Source organism: Gekko japonicus, unplaced genomic scaffold (genome assembly GCF_001447785.1).
Source record: "Gekko japonicus isolate JY-2015 unplaced genomic scaffold, Gekko_japonicus_V1.1 scaffold4325, whole genome shotgun sequence".
In the NCBI taxonomy this organism is placed as follows: domain Eukaryota; kingdom Metazoa; phylum Chordata; class Lepidosauria; order Squamata; family Gekkonidae; genus Gekko; species Gekko japonicus.
The window spans coordinates 27762-44842 of NW_015167674.1; the positions used below are offsets into that span (position 1 = coordinate 27762).

General features: G+C 49.5%; 1 protein-coding gene across 1 annotated transcript; it reads right to left on the reverse strand.

Annotated features, from left to right (window-relative positions):
• Positions 1-11259: 11259 nt before the first annotated feature.
• On the reverse strand, positions 11260-15369 carry LOC107112922 (ly6/PLAUR domain-containing protein 2-like; the record flags this gene model as incomplete). The annotated part of the gene is made up of 2 exons (XM_015414131.1): positions 11260-11471; positions 15250-15369. Coding segments are annotated over 2 exons (332 nt in total), but the record flags the coding sequence as incomplete, so codon positions are not given.
• Between the last annotated feature and the right edge of the window lie 1712 nt (positions 15370-17081).

Sequence of the window (17081 nt, forward strand, 5' to 3'; positions counted from 1 at the left end):
GGTAGGGGGGGGGGGGGGGGGTTCTGCATGTCTTACCGACATGCCTCGTTTGCACGGATATGTCCCCCCCCACCCACAAACTTGCTACGGAATTGGGGAAGATCCACATTTAAATAAAAACAAGTACCACCGTTATGCCTAAGGTGGCCCTGGATTGTTGAAGAAGCACTTCACCCGGAAGGTTTCTTAGCTGCAGGCATTTCTACGTGAAACTTTGTACATGTATGTTAGATCGGTTTGAAGACATTAAAGAATTATTATGAAAAGCATTTGTGGAATGAATTGTTTCTCATGGGGCACGCGAGCCAGTCTTGTGTACACAGGCCTTGCATGCATATGGTTTAGCAGCTTTATAGGGGGGAGGTTGGGAAAGGGCCGCTCTGAACTACTAATCGGCAGGCTGGTAGCTACGGTGGGGCTTTGGGGGGCTCCGCCCCCTTTCTTAAAGGCACAGCCCTACAAGAATTTCTCCTGTAAATGCTTTCCCCCCATCATTTTAAAACATTTTAAAGGCGTGTGCTCCTTTAAGCATAGTGGGGTGCACTAGTTGACTAATTTCCACACTGAGCAAGGGGGTTGGAGTAGGTGACCTCTAGGATCCCTTCGAACTCTGTGTCAAGAAACTGGTGTCCTTTAAGAGAGTTTTCCTGCCTGTGAGCTTTCTTGACTATAGGAGTCATCACCCTCCCCTGCCGGCTTGTGATCAGAATTGTTGCTTAGGCTGGCAGAAGTGATCAACTTGCAGCAGCTGAGAACTGCCATCTAAAGTGGTTGACAGCTTGCAATTTAGAGATCTATCCTGATAACAGCTTGCTATTGGCTAAGTGGCTTTTCTTTCTGCACTGTGCACTTCAGCCCCACCAGAAAAAAAATTGCCCCACAAGCCACAAAATCCTGCTAATAAGCCACAAGCCTGCTAATAAGAAAACAAAATAGCAGATAAGGACTGATGCATCACAAAGGGGGGGGGTTCCCCCCATGGTAGTCATGTTGCTGGTGTGCAGGCTTCCCAAGTACTTACCGTGATTCGGCGGGGGACACAGACGTCTTCGCAGGATCATTCCCGCGGGGACAACAGACGAATGCCATCGCCAGGAAGTGACGCCAGGCGACGCTCTGGCAATGGGGCGGAAACTCGATGGTACCATCGAGTTTTCAGCCCCATTGCCAGAGTGCTGCCCGGCGTCACTTCCTGGCGATGGCATGTTGCGTTACAGGGAGGAATGTTCCAGCTGGGGAGCATGTGTCCCTCGCCGGATCACGGCAAGTACTCGGGAACCCTACTGGTGTGGTTGTCGGTTGATTCACGCATGCAACCGAGGCTCCACACAACAGAGGATAATCTGGTTTTGCAGGAACAAGAAAGGGAAAGAAACTAAACCTAACAAAGAACTCCAAAACCAAGCAAAGGTTAGTGGAAAGGAGGGCCAAAATTAAAACCTTTTCATAAAAAGAGGTACATGTATTTATTGATAATATCAAATTAAAACATATATAGGGGCCCAATTACAACCAATATATATAAAAAGTACTTACCATGATTTGGCGGGGGACACATACATCTTCGCAGGATAATTCCCGCGGGGACAACAGACGCGCCGCACCATGCCGTTGCCAGGAAGTGACGCCAGGCGACGCTCTGGCAATGGGGCTGGAAACTCGATGGTACCATCGAGTTTTCAGCCCCATTGCCAGAGTGCTGCCCGGCGTCACTTCCTGGCGATGGCATGGTGCGTTACAGGGAGGAATGTTCTGGCCAGGGAGCATGTGTCCCCCGCCGGATCACGGTAAGTACTTGGGAACCCTACTGGTGTGGTTGTCGGTTCATTCACGCATGCAACACAACACAGGATAATCTGGTTTTGCGCCATGATCAGCTGTGGTTTCCCTTTCCCACTGCGTGTGGCTTATATCTCCCTCCCTGCTCAAGCACGTGAAGATTAAAGCCTGGTGAGATTGTTTGGGTTCATGATAAAATAATAACACGGGGGACAATCCGTGAGAATGCACACTCTTGGGTAGTCACCCCAAAAGGGAAATTTAGGGGGAAGCAGTTTTCATCTGACGGGAGTTTACCAGAAAGAAACCTCCCATGACATTAATAAAGGGGAGATAGGACCAGTGGCCGGCAGACCATGGAGGAGGTTGAAAACCCAGGCACAATCCAGACCCGGCCGCTGGAGGAAGAACTTCATGCATCCAGAGAAGAGGAATCTTTCCCTCCCTACTACAGAACAAAGAGTGGTCGCCAGGGGTCATTTTGTTGAAAAAGAGGTGCAGGAGCTCATTAGCAGAACTCATTAGCAGAACTTATTTGCATATGCCACACCCCATGACATCACCGGAAGTGTGTCAGAAGGCAACACCCACCACTCAGGCTCCACTGGACTGTTTTGGATTGCTAGCTATTGGGGGGGGATGTGCAGATCTGTCCTCACAGAGGAGGGAGAGCTTGTACCTGAATAAAGCTTGGTCTTAAAGGTGCCACTGGACTGTTTTGGGCCGGGGGGGGCTCTGCAACTTACCTGGCTGCTTCTTGCTCTGACTGAGGGCTGCTGGGAGCAGGGGGTGGGGCTTGTTGCATGTGCCCGCCCCCTGGGCTCTTTACTGCCGGAGCTCCGCTCCTGCAGGAAATGACCCCTGGTGGTCGAAGGTTCAGCCAACACAGACAATGGATTTGTAGGACTTAAGGAGAACTATCCTAAGAATGTCAATATCAGCTTTTTTTAAAAAATGCTTTTAAGGGGTGAGAGGAGAGAAGTTCAGAGTTCGTTAGAGATCTGACTCCGTAAGAAGGCATATGGGTTTCCTGGGCCTCACTTTCAAAAGGGGCTTCTGACAGGGGAGTTGAACTTGAGGATTCAGCAAAGCAGGTCAAGGGGGAGCAGGGGAGCACCCCTCTAGTCTGAGTTCCCTGTGCAGGATTAAGCCCTTCACGCCAGTCCAGGGATGAGAGGGAATCCTGTACTTTTACAGTACATTAAACAACAACCCACGAGATGGTCTAAACCCTCTCTGGTTTCAGAACAATATGCCACCAGAACCTCTACATTAGTTCCCCCCAACCTGAGATTAGAGGTTCAAACTCTCAGTTGGTATCTGGAACTTAACACATTAGCAACTCTACTCAGAGCTGCACACTTTACGCTTAATGGTAGCTCGTGGTCAGCTTAGGCACTTGAGTTTAGACTTGGAACTCAGGTACAACATCAGAGACCATTTAGAAACAAGAATAATTTTTTATTCAGTACAGAGCTTAACACAGACTACCAGAGTTTACCAAAATAACAAGCCTAAGGCGATTTGCCTTAACTACACAGTAAAAGATACATATTTACCAAGTTCAGGAATATTCAACAGTCCAAGGGATTTTGAAGGCAAAATCCATCTTTGCTCAACCATGTGGTCCAATTCACAAAGCCAGTCTTTTGTCCCTCAAGGGCTGCATTTCATGTGCAATAAAACAACTAGAGACAGCAGGAGCAGAGAGCAAGCATACGGCAGCTCTCTCATTGGGATCAAACAATTATAGTTCAATTCCAGTCATGATCAGCCGTGGCCATTCGGCCAATCATGAGTGGACATAGGTGTGTCCAATTGTTGGTTGCCATAGCTGCAACACAGGAATGGCTAGAAGGTTGGAGACTCCTCCTGCAGTCAGGTGACCCAGCTTCCAGCTACTTCATTTAGTACATGACTTGTTGCATGTGGGGCCAGAAAGTGTAGCCATGAGGTCTGGCGTTTGGCATGGAAGTGTGAAAGAATGTGGGTTTATGGCATGGCTATTTAGGCCATTTGGCCTTACCATGTGGCTAGCAAGAGGAAACAAGGCACAGCATGTTATCAGAATGTCATCACAAGAGAAGGCATGGACTTTTAGAAATCAATATTTCTATACATTCCCGAAAAAGGATTTTGACCACATGGTGACTTGCCTGCCGGGTGCAAAGGTTCTTCGCATCCAGGGGTCATTTCCTGCAGGAACTCCAGCAGTAAAGAGCCCAGGGCGCGGGCACATGCAACAAGCCCCACCCCCTGCTCCCAGCAGCCCTCAGTCAGAGCAAGAAGCAGCCAGGTGAGTTGCAGAGCTTCCCCCGGCCTCCAGGTCCAAAACAGTCCAGTGGCACCTTTAAGACCAAGTTTTTATTCAGGTACAAGCTCTCCCTCCTCTGCGAGGACAGACCTGCACGTCCCATAGCTAGCAATCTAGAACAGTCCAGTGGAGCCTGAGTGGTGGGTGTTGCCTTCTGACACACTTCCGGTGATGTCAGGGGGTGTGGCATATGCAAATAAGTTATGCTAATGAACTCCTGCACCTCTTTTTCTACTAAATGACCCCTGCTCACAGCACATACTGTTTAGATTGGTTGAGATATAGTGCTGGAGAAGAATCAACAGGCAAGAGGCACGTTGGTATCAGTGATACTGGGAATGTCGATTTGGACCTGGAGGAATAATTTAGCTTACTAGGCAGAAAGTTGAAGGCCTGGACCTCAAAGGTAATATTCTCAGAATTGCTATCAGTTCCATGTGCAGGGCCAGCAGGACAGGACCCTACAGTAGGGGTCACACAATGTATGGATGAGAAAGTGGTGCTAGGAGGAAGGGGTTTAGATTTGTTAGGCACTGGAGAACTTTCTGGGACAAGCCAAACTTGTACAAAAGGGACGGGCTTCACTTGAGCCAAAAGGAAACCTTCTCTTTGGCACTTAGTATCAAAAAAGTGATGCCAAATATTAAAAATCACACATCGAAAACTGACGTGCTTGGGAGAAGGCTAGGTTAGAACTAGGCCATGTGGGAGACAGCCCCTTCCATGTCAAGGAGAAAAGTTCTAGTCAGGATCACCAGGAAGAACCCAGAAGTGATGTCAGTCCTCTCTAGGAATCACTGGAAACTCCGTGGTAAAACCATAGAGTTTCCAGTGATTCCTAGAAAGGACTGACATCTCTTCTGGGTTTTCCGCAAAAGTGACACCATGCCATTGACCAAACTGCCATTTTTGGTTTATTTTTCTCCTACCACCGGCTGGGTTGCCAGCAGTATGTCTCTTGCCATAGTGGGAAACCTATACGCCCTGGCTAGAAACTTACTCCTTGACATGGAATTGCAGAAGGTGAAAAATAAAATTACTGATGTGAGACAGTGTACAAGCCCGTAGAGTCTTTGTTATCTTGTAGCTATTGAGAGTATAATGGTTCAAGTATAATTTGGGGGGCACAATTCAATGTGCAGATACCCCTTTCCCCATCCCAAACATACATGCAGTCACATGAGTCATGAAAGGATGTTCTTTTTTTAATTTTGAAATTACATTTCATACATTTCTGAAAGTATACCATGGCCTATACTTGGGCTTTTCTACTCTGTCCCAACATCTCACTTTTCTTCTTTGCAGACTATTTGTAACATCTTTCTTAGTCTTAAGGGGTTAGCCTGTTATTACTTTGCATTTTTATAATTCTAAAGGACCAACATGGTTGCAAGTGTTTTATAAGTAGACCAATTCACTTTAATGCTTCCACCACCACCCCGGCCTTTTAAATTGCAATATCCTGAATCACCCCCCCCCCAAAAAAAAATAATTTTGTCTTCCAGGTCTCACATGATATATAAAATCATTGAGCGGCATAGTTGTTCTTGCCCCATAGTAGTTTGGGGTGAATATTTCTTTCAGCTTCTGCCATAGTAGCAAGTGCAAAAATTCAAGGGGCTACTTCATTGCACTTATAAACCTCAGTTAGGCCCTCGTCACATGGAGATTTTGCTGCACGAAAGGCACGAATGTCGGGCGGATTTTCAGGGCGCGATCACACCGCAAAATCTGGGAAGCGTAGTGCTAACCCGTGGTGTCCCGCCGAAGATGCAGAGTTAAAAAGTACCAAGGAAAGTGCACTAGTATCTGGAAAACACGCGGCACAGGCGGACGTCTGATCGTGGGATCACTAGTATCCCGTGGCATCTGGCGCCGGTCCACATCCCATCGCAAACCAGATGTTTTTCGTAAGCGCACCGCCCCCCCCCCCCCCCATTATCTGGCCCGTGTGACTAGGGCCTTTGTGTGATAAGTGGGGGTAGTTCCAAAAGTAGACTCTGTGTTAGTGCCTAAACCAAGCTGCAGAAAGAGCTTCCCAATTGGAGAGTTGATTGGTGTCTCTTAGCCAGAGGTCGATTCGGGGGGATCGCAGGGGATCGCCGATCCCCCGGGTGAGGTGCGGGGGGAGGGGCACCTGCACACACCCCGCCCCCCCTCTCGCCGCCCCCGCCCCCACTTTGCGCGCTGGGGATGTAGGTCTCGTCATAGTCCTCCTTCAGAATGAGCTGGTCTCCAATCCGGATGGCTGGCCCAGCCATGCCCGGCCCCGGAGCACCCGGCTACCGGCGGCAGCGGCGAGAAGGAGGAGGAGAGGGAGACCCGCGCCCCTTGCCCGCGCAGGCAGGCAGGCAGCGAGCGAGCCCACTCCCCCGCCGGCCCACATATTGGGATATGTTATTGTGTGACCTTATGACACACTTCAGGTGATGGCAGGGGGTGTGGCCTTATGACACACTTCCGGTGATGTGAGGGGGTGTGGCCTTATGACACACTTCTGGTGGTGTCAGGGGGTGTGGCATATGCTAATGAGTTATGCTAATGAGTTCCCCTAGCTCTTTTTCTACGAAACGACCCCTGCTCTTAGCTATTTTAGTGGCCTTTGTTTAACATCCTTGCACCGCTGGCTGCCCAGTTTCTATTTACAACCAGATGTGTGTGTGTGTGCATGAGTATGTGAAAATGTCCCTGGTTAGTAGGGTGCTTTCTCCCTTCCACCAGCAGTTTCTCCCTCCTGCCTGTGCGCAAGGAACACTGCAACTGGTAGTGCTTGTCACATAGTGAAAGTACAGATCTCCCTATCTCTGCAGGTCATCTTTGTAAACACACAAGAAGGAGGAGGAGGAGGAGATTGGATTTATACCCCGCCCTTCACTTGGAGTCTCAGAGCACCTTACAAAGTCCTTTCCCTTCCCCTCCCCACAACAGACACCCTGGGAGGGAGGCGGGGCTGAGAGAGCTCTGACAGAAACGGCTCTTTTTCAAGGACAGCTCTGACAGAACTGTGGCTTGCCCAAGGTCATCCAGCAGCTGCAAGTGGAGGAGTTCTCCCAGATTAGGGTCCGCGCACTTAACCACTACACCAAACAAGCACATTCACCCTGCCATAGAGAAGGGCCTGGGCTGGGTCGCCAACTCACTCTTCAGAATTTTTTTTGTTCTGCTCCGCCGTGCCTTCTCGTTGGCTCCAGGCTCTCACAATATGATCCCCTTTATGTAGGTCCACATCATAGTAAAGGTAAAGGTTCCCTTGCTCGAAAGCCAGTTGAATCCGACTCTAGGGTTGCGGTGCTCATCTCCATTTCCAAGCCAAAGAGCCAGCGCTGTCTGAAGACATTTCTGTGGTCATGTGGCGGGCATGACTAAACACCAAGGCGCAAGGAACGCTGTTACCTTCCTACTGAAGTGGTACCTATTTATCTACTTGCAATTTCTTGCTTTCGAACTGCTAGGTTGGCAGGAGCTGGAACTAGAGACGGGAACTCACTCCGTCATGCGGCACACTCGGGTCTCAAACTGCTGAACTACCGACCTTCCACAGCCTGCAGTTCAGTTCACACCATAGATTCAGTGAAATAAATGGCCATAAATATCCTCAAGCATATTCACAGTAATGGGGTTGCAGCCTCGGTCGGACAGGCCCCCAAATCTCCAGGCCCAGGTAAAGTGTCACCGCCACCTGTACGTGGGCCCAGAATTTTGTATCTGCCTTTGGCCATGGTAATTTCAACTTCCAATATCCTTATAGGGTTGCATGGTCTGTTGCACTACACAGGGGTTATTACTGTGATAAGTGCGCTAAATTAAATAATACAGTACTGCAAAAATCAGAAAATGTATGCTGTTTAAATAGGTTAAAGTGATATGCTTTTTTTTACAAGGTTGGAATACAAAAATACAGTCAGTTTCAAATAAACAGAAGTGGTTTTTAACGAAGGAAATGATGTTAATGACGTGCTCCGGAATGTCCTGTGTCGTTTCGACATTCCTTCTTCTGAACAAGATTCTATCTACAAATAAACATTTACAACAAGATTTTTCTTCAAGGATACTCCAATCCAAATAGCCTAATTAATGTAGAAGACAATAGGGCCATAGATATGAAGAATTTAGATTTGTAGTACTGGAAATAATCAAGAGCAATCCCTACTCCAGACAAGACACAGAAGATCTTACTGCGCAGGGAGGCTTATTGGATGTATAGATTAAACACATGTCATCCTCATGGTTTGGATCTTTCTTTGGATCTTTCTAGCAAACCCTGACTGTTCCCTGGAAGGCCAGAGATTGAAGCTGAAGCTCAAATACTTTGGCCACCCAATGAGAAGGGAGCACTCACTGGAGAAGACCCTGATGCTGGGAAAGATTGAAGGTCAAAGAAGACGAGTACGGCAAAGGATGAGATGGTTAGACAGTGTCATAGATGCAACGAACATAAAATTGAGCCAACTTCAGAGGACGGCGGAAGGCCGGAAGGCCTGGCGGGATCTGGTCCATGGGGTCGCGAAGAGTCGGACTCGACTGTGCAACTGAACAACAACAACAAAAAGCAATTTGTAATTGTCTATGAAATTATGGTTTCTTCGGTTCCTCTATGGAACTTTGTCCCTAGTTCCTAAATGTAAGTAGTTTCAGGATGGGAAATGTAATATTTGCTTCTATTCAGCACTTCTATTCATGTTTAAAATGGAAAATGTGTGACACCTGTTAAGGCATTCCATTTGACTGTAACTCGCCCGAAATGAATTTTCTACTAGCAATTGTGCTTTGTTATTGGTAAGTTATTTAAACATTTTGAAAATGTATATTGTATAGGTAGTTCTTACTATAGTGATGGTTTGCCAATTTATTCTTTATAGACTTTTGAAGAGCCAGTTTGGTGTAGTGATTAAGTGCGCGGACTCTAATCTGGGAGAACCGGGTTTGATTCCCCACTCCTCCACTTGCACCTGCTGCTGTGACCCTGGGTCAGTCACAAGCTCTGGCACAGCTGTCCTTGAAAAAGAGCACTTTGTGTCAGAGTTCTCTCAGCCACTTCTCTCTTCTTCTTCTGAAGAAAAAATATGTGAGCATCAGGCTTCATTTCTACTCTTATAGATGAGACAAAAAACTGGAAATTATCTGTATGTATAAGAATTTTTATTTGAAACTGACTGTGTTTTTGTATTCCAACCTTGTAAAAAAGGCATATCACTTTAACTTATTTAAACAGCATATATTTTCTGATTTTTGCAGTACTGTATTATTTAATTTGGCGCACTTATCACAGTAATAATCCCTGTGTAGTGTATATTGTATATTGTATAGGTAGTTCTTACTATAGTGATGGTTTGCCAATTTATTCTTTATAGACTTATGAAGAGCCAGTTTGGTGTAGTGATTAAGTGTGCGGACTCTAATCTGGGAGAACCGGGTTTGATTCCCCACTCCTCCACTTGCACCTGCTGCTGTGACCTTGGGCCAGTCACAAGCTCTGGCACAGCTGTCCTTGAAAAAGAGCAGTTTGTGTCAGAGCTCTCTCAGTCCCACCCACCTCACAGGGTGTCTGTTGTGGGGAGGGGGAGGGAAAGGAGTTTGTCAGCCGCTCTGAGACTCCAAGTGAAGGGCAGGGTATAAATCCAATCTCTTCTCTCTTCTTCTTCTGAAGAAAAAATATGTGAGCCTCAGGCTTCATTTCTACTCTTATAGATGAGACAAAAAAACTGGAAATTATCTGTATGTATAAGAATTTTTATTTGAAACTGACTGTGTTTTTGTATTCCAACCTTGTAAAAAAAGGCATATCACTTTAACTTATTTAAACAGCATATATTTTCTGATTTTTGCAGTACTGTATTATTTAATTTGGCGCACTCATCACAGTAATAATCCCTGTGTAGTGTAATATCCATATACTGTGTACCAGGTTTGTTCCACTAGCTGGTAGGGTATGGGGTGAACTTACCAGGAGCGGGGACGGAAGAAGCCAGAAATCAACGCAACGTGCCTACGTTTCCTGGAAATGATGTACGCGCATAGGGGATAAGCAGGGGTCATTTCGTAGAAAAAGAGCTAGGGGAACTCATTATCATAACTCATTAGCATATGCCACACCCCCTGACATCAGGGGCCCGGCGGTGGACCTGCAAGGCCAGTGGGAGTGCAAGGAAGTCCCGCCAGGGCCCTCCCTGGCCCCAGGCACGCAGGGGTGGGGAGAGGCGGGAAGGAAGCAACTTACCCTCCCTCTTCTCCTGCCTCCTCCTGGCTGAATGAGGGCTGGAAGCGGGGCGGCCGGAAGCAGGGGGCAGGGCTTCGTCATGTGCCCCGCCCCCCTGCACCTCACCCGGGGGAACTGCGTTCCCCCGCATTCCCCCCCGAAATGACCTCTGGGGACAAGGCTGTGGTTTTTGGGCAAAACCTCTACCATAGAATTTTGCCCCCCAAAAAACCCCGAATCCCCCCCCTGACGTCACCAACGTTCTTACGTCACCTCCGGGCGATTTAGGCATGTTGTGCTTTTTTAAGGCTTCTTCTCTGTTTGGGGGGGGTGTAATTCTAGCGGAGACACCCGAAACAAGGGGACCCCTGCCCCCACCAGGGGGTCTGGCATTCCTATATCCTTACGCCCTAACTTGGACGGCCCAAATGATCCAGATCTCATCAGACCTCAGCAGCTAGGTGGGGGTCAGTGCAGGTTAGTACGTGAATGGGAGACCACCAAGGAAGTCGAGGGTCGCTACGCGGAGGCAGGGAAAATGGCAAACCGCCCCTAGATGTCTCTTGCCTTGGATACCCTATGGAGTTCCCATAAATAGGCTGCGACTTGACAGTGCTTTCCACCACCCACAAACTTACGATTACATTCTAAAACATACTTAACGCCCACTAAGACTCAGCAAATGAGAAAATCAGCTGGACTCAGACGAGGCAAAGGCACCTAGAAATCCAACGGATCGTCCGTATCAGTAAGGGATCAGGTTTCTAATCTGCTCTGCATCTAAGGGGAGATCATTTTCCAAAGGAGCGTTTCCGGTTTCTTCTTCCGGTGAGGACAGGAGTCTGCAGCGGCTGGAGGGGACACACGTGTCTTTCTAGGAGGGGACGGGGGTCACCAGCAGGGACTGTTGGGCCTGCTGGGGTCTTCATCAACTGGGGTACCTTAGGACGTGCTCCTTTTCCCTCTCCCATCACAGTCCAGTCCTGAGGAAGAGGAAGAAGGAAGCAGCTGAGAACCCAACCGTGATGTAGCTGATGTGAAGACCGGCTGCCCCGTCGTGGTTGCAGAGGTCCGTATTGCAGCAGGAAACCGGGCGTGTCAGACCAATATCGTCCTCACCGGATGGGATGCACTTCGAAGAACAAGCTCGTTTGACGGTGTAATCGCCCTGGAATGGATATACTACGAAACAATGAGCAAAAATAAAACAGATTAATCCTGTAGAAATGTATGCCGTGATTCTTTTTCTTTCCCCTTGTAAATGGTCTTGATTATATGCTTTGGCCCTTAGTTATACAAGGCGGGCAGCTTTGGTCCATTCCTTTCCTTCCTGGGAAAGCTTTCATAGAACCACAGGGTTGGAAGGGACCTCCAAAGCCATTCATGCAGGAAATTTACAAATACCTTTCCCCCACCCCCCACCCCCAGTGACCCCTGTTCCACACCCAGAAAAACCCTCCAAACCCGCCAGGATCCCCAGCCAAGCTGGCCTGGAGAACAATGGCTTCCTGACCCCAAAGTGGCAATCAGCATTTCCCTGGGTGTGTAAGAAAGGGCCACAAGAACTAAGCACTGAGGCAACCCTTTGAGCTGTTTGGGCTGGTTGCCACGGAGACTACACACTAGAAGCTGGAAAACACAGCCTCAGAATCAAGGTAAACAACGGAGCCAAAGGTCGGATAGCCGGGAAGTCAATTCAAGGTTGCAGGTTTCAAGGACAGGGAGTGGCTGCTACACACACAGAAGCAGGTCTGATTACGCAGAGTTACTGCCACACTGAAGCAGGAGCAAGGAGTGTTTTTGAGCAGGTCCTCCCTTCCCTGGGAGTTGAGTCTGCAATGGCTTACAGCTCCTCTCGTTGCCTTTGCAGGAGCTGGAGTCTGGCCCGCCTTCTTCACTCCTGCATAGTCAGCCTCTGGCGTGCCCTACGTCTGGGGCGCTCAGGAGAACCAGGCAGGGAGTCTGGCCTCGGGGTGTCTGCAACTGGGGGTGCCGGGCCAGGCACAGGACCCATCTCTCCTTCTGGCTGCACCTTTTGTGCAGCTACTGGGGACTCCTCCTCCTCAGGTGCTCTTGGGCTGACTCCAGAGGAGGCTGGGTTGCTCCCTGCCTCTTCCTCATCTGAGGAGTCATCAGCCTCAGCAGAGCCAGGACCCACGACACCCTTCCTGACCTCCCTCTCGTGACCTACCTGAGTTCACACAATCTGCATTGCTGTCAGATGGCCAGTGTTATGTATTGTTATCAGGGGCAGATTAACCATTAAGCCGACTAAGCACGTGTTTAGGGCACCAGGGCCAAAGGGGGCACCACAAAGTTGGGGAAAGGGTGAAAAGAAATTTACGTGGCCCAAGCTTGGCTTAGCTTGTACAGTCTATTGTGTTATCATAGGAATAAATTTTTGTATCGCTGCAACCTGCATTGTATATCTGGTCAGACAGGTCAACCACTAAAATGGACTGGGTCAGTGTGGAAAGGAGGGGGGCACCAAGATTGGTCAGTGCTTAGGGCACCAGTGAGCCTTCATCCACCCCTGATTGTTACTAGGCTTGCCAAGTCCCCCCGGGGAGCGGGGAAACCTCCGCCCCAGAGGCCTGTTCCCCGCTGCCGCCGGATCAGGCCCCAGGGGGAACTCCACCCCGACGTGCATGTCACCAGGAAGTGATGTGACCATGCCGGGCATGCTGGGGGTGGGGCCAAGGTCATCCGAGGGAAAACTCTATGGTTTTCCCTCGGATGGTCGTGGCCCCGCCCCCAGCGTGCCCGGCATCGTCACATCACTTCCTGGTGATGTGGATGCGGCGCACGTGCACACACTCCAGGATCAGCCCAGGAGTCCCCCGCTTCAGAAGAAGGGGGGACTTGGCAACCCTAATTGTTACTGAGACGGAGCTTCGTGCCAAGCTTCATAAACTGCAAGGATCCTGAGCGTCTCCCTGGGAGCCAATCAGTAGAGGACGTATTTTGGAGGGAATCATTGCTATTGGCTATTACTATAGAGAGGTAGTTATATTGAAGCAGCTAATGCCTGAGCCTTGTGTTAGATTAGCATTGCTTGCTAGCATGATTGAGCGCTTGCCCTGATTGGCTGCCCAAAAAACAGACCAATTAGAGAAGTCTAGAATGAAACAAGAAATGCAAATAAGGTAGGCTGTAGTGTTCACTGTGATTGGTTATCACTGTGTCAGGAGGTGTGGTTTTGGCTGCTCTCGGCTGTATATAAGTGGGGATTGTTGCTGGTGGTTTTGCGTGTCGTGTTCTGAGCTGAATAAAAGAAATCACTGCTGAGAAGAGCTGCCTCAAGCGCAGTATTTAATAGCCATCGAGCCTCTGCTTGGAAACCTCCCAAGAAGCAGAGCCCACCACCTCCCGAGGAAGCCTGTTCCACTGAGGAACCACTCCAACTGTCAGGAAGTCCTTCCTCATGTTTTGCCAGAAACTCTTCTGATTTAATTTCGACCAATTGGCTCTGGTCCGACCTTTTGGGGCAACAGAGAACAACTCTGCACCATTATTGTGTAGTGGGTTGACCGCGTGGCTAGGCCCACTCAGCTCCCATAACATGGTACACGCTTGACTCTTACACAACAAAGACAAAGACAAACGGCCAGGAGGCCAACTATATACATATCCAGGGGACACCCCTGGATCCCATTGGGAGGTTCGAACTTCCCTCCCCGTTTCTATTGGCTCCCTGTCGGAGAGACCAAGAGACCAGTTCCCATTGTCCATCCAGGGTCAAGCCCTGGGTAGTCGCTGGCCCCTGGTGGCGGCCAGCAGACACAACAACCATCCTCTCTATAGGACAGCCCTTCAAGGACTTGAAGATGGTTATCGTATCCCCTCTCAGTCGTCTCCTCTCCCCTCTCGGTGATTAAAATCGGCAAACCCTCTGACCTAGGCGGACCAGGTTCCTCCAGGCAGCTGGTGAGGGGTGGGGGTGAGCTCACCAGGAGCTGGGAGTTTCTTCCCATGTTTCGGTGATGTGCCCACGTGACTTCCAATGTGACCCGGAAGTGATGTAGGCATGTCGTGGACATCAGGGCAACGCTCTCTTTTTTGGGCAAAATCTCAATGGTAGAATTAGCTTCCACCACGGAGTTTTGGCTAGGGTTGCCAAGTCCACTTACCCTTGCCGGCGGGGGAGCCTTGCCGGGCTCCGGGAGCTCTCCCGTGACATGTGTGTATGCACGCGCCGCCAGCACGTCACAGGAAGTGACGTGCTACGTCGCTCACGTTGAGGGCGTGGCCCAGATCATCGGAGGGAAAACCATAGAGTTTTCCCTCCGACGATCTGGGCCACACCCCCAATGTGAGCGACGTGGCTGCATCACCTTTGGTGACACAGCTTCGGGGGGCGGAGTTCCCCCTGGGGCCTGATTCCGCGGCGGCGGAAATCGGGCCTCCAAAGCGGGGGTTTCCCCGCCCCCACTTGGCAGCCCTAGTTTTGGCCCAAAAACCAGAGTGTTGCCCTGATGTCCACGACATGCCTACATCACTGCCAGGTCACGTAGAAATCAAGTAGGCACATCACTGAAATGTTGGGTCTCTCCCTTGTTTGGTGGGTAGTTCCCCCTCAGGATGAGGAGGAGGAGAAGAAGAGGAGAGGATTTATACCCCGCCCTTCACTCGGAGTCTCAGAACGGCTTACAAACACCTTTTCCCTTCCCCTCCCCACAACAGATGCCCTGTGAGGTAGGCAGGGCTGAGAGAGCTCTTTCAAGAACTGCTCTTTCAAGAACAGCTCTGACAGAACTACGACTTGCCCAAGATCATCCAGCAGCTGCAAGTAGAGGAGTGGGGACTCAAACCCGGTTCTCCCAGATTAGAGTCCGCACTGTACTAAACCACTCACCAGCCAACTGATCTGCATTGGAGAGTAGGGGTCTGACAGCAGGGGATCCCTGCCCCCACCAGGGTATCTGGCATCCCTAAGGCCATCCCTGTTGTGAAGACTCACCATCCTCTCGGGAATGCATTTCCGTCCTGCACATGGTGTCATTTGCTGTACAGTTGACTATGTCCAGGCATTTGTCAGCGCTTACGGGGTCCCTGCAAGAATAGCACTGCAAAGCGTGGGCTGTGAGCAAGAAACAAAGAAGTATTAAGAACATAAGAGACGCCAATGTTGGATCAGGCCAAAGGCTCATCCAGTCCAACACTCTGTATCACACAGTGGCCAGAAATACCAGGTGCCGTCAGGAGGTCCACCAGTGGGGCCAGGACATTAGAAGCCCTCCCACTGTTGACCCCCCCCAAGCACCAAGAAGACAGAGCATCACTTGCCCCAGAGCCCCTATCTATACCTTGTGGCTAATAGCCACTGATGGACCTCTGCTCCATATGCCTATCTAATTCCCTTTTGAAGCCGTCCATTCATTCGCATATGGTAATATTTCCACAGGGGTAGCCATGTTGGCCTGTTGCACTGAAAATAAACAGGAGTCTTCTAGCACTTTAAGGATGAACAAGGTTTTATTCTAGCACAAACCTTTCCTAGACAGGAGCCGGTTTTGTCAAATGCATGCAGTGGGCCCTCACCACAAGATATCTCCAGACGATAGAATTTCTAAAAGAAGATGTGAGCCATAACTGCGTTCCTGATACAAAGGGAGAATACAATTAGAGTCCACAATTCCTTTGTTTAAAAAAATTCAGGAGTGCAATAGTTCCACGTCATATGTGAGTGCAGCTATGCACGGCTGGCTTCACTGCCGCGTTCACGTTACACTTCTTCAGATAGCTGGCACTCTTTAGCTGTGAACTGAAAATTATATTTCCATGTCATATTTACTATATTACAACATATTAACTGTTATCCCCAGGGATAACAATTATATTTCCACATCATATCTCTCCCTTATAATAATTGAATAGCAACGTTCTATTTCGCAACATTCTAAATTTGGCCCCTTTAGTGTTAGGCCAGAAAAACTGCCACTCAGAAGACACTGGCTGGGTTGACTGGCTGCTTACATACCTCATAGGGGGGAGGAGAATGATGTCAGCTGCCCTTTCCCTAGGCAGAGGCTGTGGGGGGGGGGTTGTAAAACTTAAGACAGACAGGCAGATAAAGGTTGGCTGATGGTTGCCAGGAAAGGGCATAGGGTTGCCAACTCCAGGTTGGAAACTTCCAGGATATTTTAGGGATGAAGCCTGCTGTGGGTGGGGTCTGAGGAGGAGGAGGAGGAGGAGGAAGAGGGGGACCTCAGACAGATACAATGCCATACTGCCCACACTCCAGACAAGCTGTTGCCAGTCTCCAGGTGACAGCTGGAGAGATCTTAAAGCTTTGGTGCTAATTCAAAGTGTTGCAATTTATCAACAGAGTAGTGTTTTGGAAAATCTTGAGGAATTGTTTGGTGCATTTACGATGGGGCTCCTGGGGAACTATTGTTGCCAATCTTGGCCCAGCAGCCATCAAACCATTCTCTTCAACCCCCTGCTGTGCAGCTGACTTTCCCCTAGGGTTGCCAATCTCCAGGTGGGACCTGGAGATCTCCCACTGCTACAATTGATCTCCAGATGACAGAGATCAGTTCCCCTGGAGAAAATGGATGCTTTGGAGGGTAGACCCTATGACATTATACCTGCTGAGTCCTTCCGCCCCCCCCCGCCCAATGCTGCCCTCTACAGAATCCACCCCCCAAACCTCCAGGTATTTCCCTCCTTAGAGCTGGCAACCCTACATTCCCCTCAGTGCCTGTTGGGAGTGGGTGGTGGGGGAGGGGAAGGGAGTGGGCGACCGGAGGCTTCTGCCTCCTGTCTCCGGTCCTGGAGTGGGGGTGGTGG